Source organism: Poeciliopsis prolifica, unplaced genomic scaffold (genome assembly GCF_027474105.1).
Source record: "Poeciliopsis prolifica strain line A6 unplaced genomic scaffold, Auburn_PproV2 SCAFFOLD014, whole genome shotgun sequence".
NCBI classification, from domain to species: Eukaryota; Metazoa; Chordata; class Actinopteri; order Cyprinodontiformes; family Poeciliidae; genus Poeciliopsis; species Poeciliopsis prolifica.
Genome location: NW_026562389.1, coordinates 2,187,638 through 2,195,306, shown reverse-complemented (window position 1 = coordinate 2,195,306; position 7,669 = coordinate 2,187,638). Strand labels below are relative to the sequence as shown.

General features: G+C 37.2%; 1 protein-coding gene across 1 annotated transcript; it reads right to left on the bottom strand.

The window, feature by feature from the left end:
* Positions 1–639: 639 nt before the first annotated feature.
* rnf180a (ring finger protein 180a) lies at positions 640–7,222 on the bottom strand. Its single transcript, XM_055039939.1, has 4 exons — positions 6,145–7,222; positions 3,331–3,580; positions 1,525–1,650; positions 640–1,294 (listed from the first exon to the last, which is right to left on the bottom strand). Exons 1-4 carry the CDS (start codon positions 7,015–7,017, stop codon positions 1,089–1,091), a joined length of 1,455 nt encoding a protein of 484 aa, XP_054895914.1. The 5' UTR covers positions 7,018–7,222; the 3' UTR covers positions 640–1,088.
* Positions 7,223–7,669: the final 447 nt, after the last annotated feature.

Genomic DNA, 7,669 nt, shown 5'->3' with positions numbered 1-7,669 from the left:
TTTGTATTTTAAGTAGTCTATAACCCCATGTCTTCTCATCCTCTTTTTCAAAGCATTGGCATTAGATGTCTCCATCTTTTTACACCTTTTCTTCTTTTTTTATTTTGGTTGTGTCTAACCACAGCATATATAATTCATATAAGATTTCCAGCTGCATTTAGCAAACTCAACATGTGTATGTCCATCAGTCCCAACAACTGGTTGGCATGGTGAAATTGTCTTATGGTTGTTAGTTGGATAAGTGTAATAATAAGTTTTAATAATTTGTTTTAATCTAATTCAGATTCTGGATTATTGATTACTAATGAAATGCTTTAAGAACTCTTGATCAACTTGAAAAAGTAAAAGCAGAATTTCTGTTTTCTATTAAATTGAAGGAGTGATAATACATAAGGCAACATTAATTTAGTTAAAACAAAAATTTGTTAATATGTTTTGTTTTTTTACTGAATATATATTTCCAGGTTAGATTTTTCTTAATTTTGCACGGTGAAAATATGCTGCTACATTAAAAGGTAAACATAATTATAGATGTCTTACCCCAATGAATATGGACAACGCTGCATGCTATAGCACTGTCCTTTCTATCCCTTAGGCCTCCAAAAGAAAATAAAACAACAAAAAACAAAACTTTGGTAATTAACAAAAAACTTTCCTTTATTAAGTCTTACATATGGACAAAATATTTTTGTTGCATTTTTAAAGTATTTCGTAATTGAAATCAATGTTTGGTTTCGAACAACTTCACCTACCAATTTTGTCTCAACAATAACTGAATCAGGTCAAAAATAAACACTGCAGCCTGAATGATTTATTAATAGACTAACTTGGCTTTGCTCCCCTGTGTGTGGGTTAGATGAAGTCCGGAAACAGAACATTTAAGTTTAAAATGTCTACACAATTTGCTCTTTTTAAGTTCTGATTTTTGCACCTACTTGAAGTTCAGTCATTGGCTTCTCGCTAAAATTGATTTCCCAGCTCTTCCTTCTTCCACAATACATTTAATGCGTCTTTAAATAATAACTTTCTCCTCTTCAGTCTTCAACATGTTGCATTTCTGTGTCGCTCCATCATAGTTTGCAAAATTGTCAAAAGGAAGGGAAGAATAAATAGCAAAGGAAGCAGAATATAAAAAATCCAATAACCCAGTTGACTGAGTAGATGTAGATTATGACCATGTCCATGTCGAAACGCCAGCCTCTAGAGTCATCCTCGAAGTCAATAGTGTCGAGTGGAAATCCTCCTCCATGGGGGAACTGGCGTCTCACACTTGGGGTTGATTGCCTTTGGAAACCTTATTTATGAAACAAAATTCATGCAAGCTTATTGCAAAACATAACCAACGTGAAATACATGACAGAATTTTGTATCCAGTAAAAATCTACACCTACTTTAGTATTTTTTAATAATAAACTGTTAAGTTTTTGACATTTGATTCAGTATGTGAAACCCCATAAGTTATTCACATTTTCCAAATTATTAACAAAAGCTAGTTCATCAAATGAAAAAAAAAAAAAAGCTTGCCTCGAAAGATGCGGAAGAGCTTCCTGCAGCTTGGGAGCGGCCACTTTGAGCAAGGTGCTCTCTGAAAGTTTTGCTTTCTGGAAAGGTATTCCTTGGGGAAGAATGTCTTTGCTGTTTGATTCAGCTCTAAAAAAGCCCACAATAATGGTGTAATTAGTGATCATCTTACAAACAGCTTCATTTCTTTGTAGCCTGATTTGTATACCATGTTGGAAAGAATCAGACTTAGCCTCACTCGCCTCAGTGTGATCTTGACTTAAACAATAAACACAATCTCAAGTTCTTTTCATCTTATCATTTACAAAAAAACTTGTTTCTGAAGTCCGAGCAGCCAGGCTGTCCATGCTGCTCATACTTTGTATCCAAAAGTAGGCCAGGCTGAATCATGAAGTTCATTACTTATTCATATTTTTGTCAGAGTCACATCATATAGGATGAAATCTTTATTTAGTTCACATGAAATTTCATCTAGTTCATTGGTCTTTGAGTAGGATACACACAGTGCCTTGGAATAGTATGTATACCCCTAACCTTTGCAAATTGTATTATAACTTAATGTGACATATCAGCACAAGAGAGAGAATAGAGCACATAAAATCTAAAAATGCAGTATGCATGTCTTTTCAAAACCTTTTACCCTTATAACAGGAGTCGTCGCCATCAAGATCTAATGTCCTGCAGGTTTTACATTCATTCATTCTCCAACACAGCTGATTCAAATTATTGCATTATCTCTTCTTCAGCATGCCATTAAGTTTGACAAAGGCCTGGTAACAAGCCATTCATTTGATTTAGGTGCGGTTGAGAAGGCTTGCATTAAAAGACATTGAGAATTTTAATGTTGGAGACACCGGTCTTATATCCTTAAACAAAATTAAATTACCCTCTGAAGTCACCTAATAAGTAAATAACCCATAAATTTCACTACGTAGTGACATGCAAAAGTATTGAATCATCATGATGTTCAGGAATAAAGACAACCTATAAAGAAACCCTATAAAGACTTGATAGTGGGGTGAAGATTCACCTTCCAGTTTGATGAACTTAAACATTCAGCCTGAGCAGCAAGGGACTCATTCTCATCAGAGCATGTTCATGTTTAACGACGGCCCAGTCAAAGTCCAGACTTAAAATCAAGCTGAGAGTCTGTGATAGCAGTTGAACATTGCTGTACCCAGAAGTTCACAAATCAATATGAACTGAGTAGAAAAATTGGCAAACACTTCAGACTGTATATTAGCAAAAATAGTGGACATAAAGTCTTACTGTTCAGATTTTTATTTTCTAAAACCAGTGAACAGTTTTTGATCATTTTCCATTTACTTCACAATTATGTATTATTATGTTTGTCTATTAGATTAAATAATAAACATGACTAGCTTGAAATTAATATGTATTAAAATATTACAGCATATTACAAAAAAATCCTGATACATCTGTTTTCACTCTATCACAGGGGTTATTTTTCTACCAAACAGGAACGCCACTTCTTATATCTGGAGTGGATCAAATGAAAGTGTTTGGATTGTGTTTGATTTTGTCCTCTCGGCCTCTGTGACTCATCTGGTGTGAGCTGAACAAAAGGTCCACCCTGCTCCCTGCAGGACATGTGCAGCTGGGCCCCCTGAACAATCAGTAGCCCAGAGATCTAATCTGTATAACTAACAACAAACAAACAACTAAAAATTCAGTCACAACATATTTAATGCTGTATTTTGATCATCTTACTTTTGATGCACAGATAAATTAAATAATTGTTACAAATCTTATTGCTTTAAACATAGATGTCTTTGACTCCTGACTCACCCTTTTGGAAGAAGACATGAGTTATGATGGTTCTGCAGAGAGGGCATGTGGTATTGGAGGGGTTGTTCTTTGCAAGTGTCCTCAAACAGGGCTCACAGAAGATGTGGTTGCATGGGTGACACATGTAAGGACTGAAGTACACATCCAAGCACACGGCACAGATGAAACCTTCTTTGTCTCTCATGCTCAGAGTTTCTTCATCCTCAGTGCTGCTGCAGCTGCTGGTGGTAGTGGGGGTCTCTGTTGAACTCTGGAATAAAAGGAGACAGTATAAAAAAAAACATATGTGGCTTGATAATTAAGTCAGCATCCCATCATATTTACGTAAATATCTTTTTGTATGTGAAAGCAAACTTGCTGCTATTGTGAATGTGTGTAAGTATTTTAGAATTGAGCATATAGTGCACATAGTTTTCATGTTGTGTCCTGCTTTTTTATGCATGGAAAAGAAATACCAATATTAATAGAAAATATGCATTTCTACAACATTTTATAATGAATTACTGCAATTTTTTGACTGAACTATTTTTGCCTGATATTTAAAGGAAGATGTTCACATATTTTTATGTGAATGGCCTGCAGTAACCCATACATTGCCAGCTTTGATCCTTCAAACACCTCTTTGAGAGTGTTCTAATCTTCACGACCAGGCAAGGAATTTATTATTTTTTTTATTGAAAACCATTCAAAGTTTAAATATTTCAACTCTGCTGTATAGAGCAGTTCCTTACAACAAAATTAAAATGCATTTTCTCTAATTATGACATAAAGTGTCATAATGAGTGATGAAGGTTCTGAGTGATGTGGTATTGGACGGGTTGGTACTGTCGAAATCACTTGAAAAGTTAGATGATTGTAATGATCTTTATTTTGACATTCATTTTTAGTTGCATTGTCCAAATTTTGCAGCCACAGCTCCCCATCCATTTTGAATGCGATTAATCTATTTTGCAAAGATGAATAGTCACAACATTTCTATATCTAGATCTGCAAAGCTGATAGTGGCAAAATCCATAATGCTTGCAGCTATAATTGCTGCAAGACTTTGTTATAGAATTAATTCACCTTGTGGGTGAATATTTACAATCTACAACCACCTTGGGCTTAGTGTTTTATTTAAAAAAAAAAAAAATTAAGGCACTGTAAATGCAATTTTGCATTAATATGTCTTGCATCATCTGTATTTGTTCCTGTGTCTTGCATCACACCAAATATTTCCCAAGTAAAATTATTCAAACCTCAGTTTTTCTGTCTTTGCCCCTGAGTTCACACTGAGTCTATCATTTCCAAATCCCAGCCAGACCTCATGTAAAGGGATTTACCTCGGCCTTCACCTCTTGCACAAAGATGTGTCAGTTGCAGACCCATGGGAGATGTCCCTTGAGCTTCAGTGTTAAGAAAGCCTAAGGATGTTTCCACAGTAATTACTGCTTTCTCACCTAGGGGGAGCTCCAGGGACATAGCCGCAACTCTGCCTCTCAAGGTGTGTCATTAACACTGTGAGAGGAGAGGACGCTGAGCATACACACCTCTTACGTATTCATGAACACTGGGGTTCTGCCCTCAGGATGTACAACACAGTAGTGTTTTGTTGGCTACAGCTGGTTCATAATCAAATAAAACAAATATCTGATTACATTTATCTCAACTCATAAAACAAACTTATAAATAAAGAAAACTTAGGAATCAGATACAATTATTAATTAAGGGATGTTATAGTGATGTGCTTCCTCTATAACAAAACCCACAGTTCAGGTCCCGGTGAAAGTAGAAAAACAAACTTTCATGTATTTTACTGGGATTTATGTGACACAACATAAAGTAGTGGATATTTCCAAGTTTTTAGCATTTAGTCATGGCAGAATGTTTGAAATAAAACATTGCACTTATCAGCACTAAAACCTAAAGTTGACTTTTTTTTTTTACAACAAACACTGTATAGTTCAGTTTTGAAACCATCTGAAACAATATCATTATCTGTGATCTATTAATTATGTGACTGATATTGGAAGTTTCTCTACTCCACCAATCATATTAGTCTTCCTGCAACAGCAGTTAGAGTAATTTTAGTCTGGCAGCGTGACTACAGATCAGCAGCAACCAATCAAAACTGAACCAGCTCTTTTGTCTGGCCAGGCTTGAAGGGCTCTCTGCCCAAGCCTCATCATGCAGCTAATTCAGACGTAACCCCACTTTAAACCACGCAAACACAATGGCTATTGAAATGAGCTAGAAGCAGCCATAGCTGTCAAGTGTTGGGAGTCTGGCTGAACTGAGCTTACACAGACACACAGTGTCATGTGAACACCTACAGATAAATATGGTGGAAAGGAGAGAAGCACAGAAGTTAAAACTTCTATCTTGTGCTACAAATGCCCACACAGATGTTGCTTTGTTTTGGTCAAAGCCTTTCATCCTGCATGTACACACATTCAACCAGTTCTGTAGAGAAATCTGGAATACCTTAATAAAATTTTCAGCATAATGTGTTAAAGTTTGCTTTGTCAATGATATGTAATTCAACAATTCTTCTTGAAGTCATAGAATTGGCTAGATTCCCAGGTCCTCACTGCCGGGTGTATTTTCCCCATGAAAACTGATGCAAACTTCTCTGCAACCTCCTCTTTTCAGGTTGAATAAGTACTAAATTAATTATGTTGGATGAATCTAGCATCAAATGGATAACATTAGAAAAGAAATTGATTCGAATTGAATAAAACATTTTTTTGATTCATTTAGAGCATAAACGTAAGAACCCACAGTAAGAACGTTTAATAAAAGCGGTGTGATTTCTGTAACCACAGTGAGATTTACCTGTGTGCTCTCCGGCTGCTGACTTGGTCTCCATTTCTCTCTCCTCCTCTGCCTCCTTCTCAGACTTTCAATCTTGTTCTTCTCTCTTTTACTCATCCTCCTCTCTCCTGAAGCAATACAAGGTGGTGTCTCTGTGGAGTACATGGGTCGACCCGGCACTTCGATCACGCCACAGCCTTCTTCAATGGATTTCTTGTTCTCATCTTCCTCTTCTTCATCCTCTGATTCTGAGATTTGTGTCTGATTCAAAAGGTATTGTGATGGTCGCCCTGTTCTCACTTCTCCCCAGAATGGATATAAATCTCCAGATAAAGGGTCTTGTGATGACGGATGAGTCATTTGAACAGCAGGCCGTCCAGACTGAGATTTTAAATTGGTTGTTGTAGTTTGGGGGAAGCTGACAGCTTGCGATCTAGAACTTTTATGTTGTCTTTCTGAATGATTTGATGGCTCTCCAGCTTCAAAAATGGTTTTTAACTGCATTTCAGAGTTACTGCTGGAAAAGCATTCAGAGGTTCCTCTCCTTGCTTCATCTCGGACTTCATCTGCACATACTGTTTCCATCCTTCTAGACAGTTCTTGACCTTTGTCCTTACCTCTGAAGCGTCTCTCCTCGTCCCTTTCTAGGTTTCTGTCCCCTCTTCTTCCTTGTTTGTCCTCAGGACAGGTCTTTCTGCGTGCCTTTCTTCCAGACAGGGCAGGTTTTGCCAGCTGTTGTCCAGCTTGATCTGCATCACTCAGCCAAGATGTCGTCGGCCTCATCCATTGATTGTGACCCTCATTGCTGGCGTTTCCTTCACTGGGATCTTCATCTTCATTTTCTCTGTTTCTGCTAGCACCACCAGTGATGGACACTCCCATGAGGGCGCTCATAATGAACTTTAAAACCCCTCCGTGTTTAGCAGATCATATAGGATGGAAATTCAACCAACGAAGCAGCTTTTTCCTTCATTACTTCCTCTTCCTACTGGTTCCCATTTCTTCTACATGTTCTTTCAAGCATTTTATTTAAGAGAAACAGAGACTGTTCCAGCTCGAGGCAGATGAGCGGTGCAGCTCTCTGGTCTGGCCTGTCCTACCCCACAGAGCCCCCTGGGGCATTCCACACTGTTGACAAAGACAAAGTCCTCATGCTGAGCCCCATTACAATAGTTGCTCTGTTCGCAGCCTCACTATGATGCTGTTCAACCTATAGAAAACTCACCATTATGGCCCAACAGGACTGACAAAAATGAAGTGAAAAGCCAGAGGCACATTTTGTCTAATGGTAAATAGCACTGCATCAGCTTTCCACTCACTATTTGATGCAGTGACTTACGAAAGTATTCACACCTATGGGGTTTTTTTTAGTCACGTTCCGACAAATTTTAAAATAACATCATAATTATTAGTAGAAGTGTTACTATTGTATGTCATAGTCCATCAAAAAGTAGCTCATTATAGAGAAATGGAAGGAAAATTGTTTTTAAAATTTTTACAAATAAAAATCTGTTAAGTGTGGCATGTATATGTATTCTAAACTTTG

Excerpts from the sequence above, each read along its gene's own strand:
- rnf180a (XM_055039939.1), bottom strand. The coding sequence starts at position 7,017 with ATGAGCGCCCTCATGGGAGTGTCCATCACTGGTGGTGCTAGCAGAAAC. Across the intron at positions 1,651-3,330 it reads TCATGTCTTCTTCCAAAAGG|AGCTGAATCAAACAGCAAAG; the intron begins GTGAGTCAGGAG and ends GGGCTTTTTTAG. Across the intron at positions 1,295-1,524 it reads GCTCTTCCGCATCTTTCGAG|GTTTCCAAAGGCAATCAACC; the intron begins GCAAGCTTTTTT and ends TTCATAAATAAG.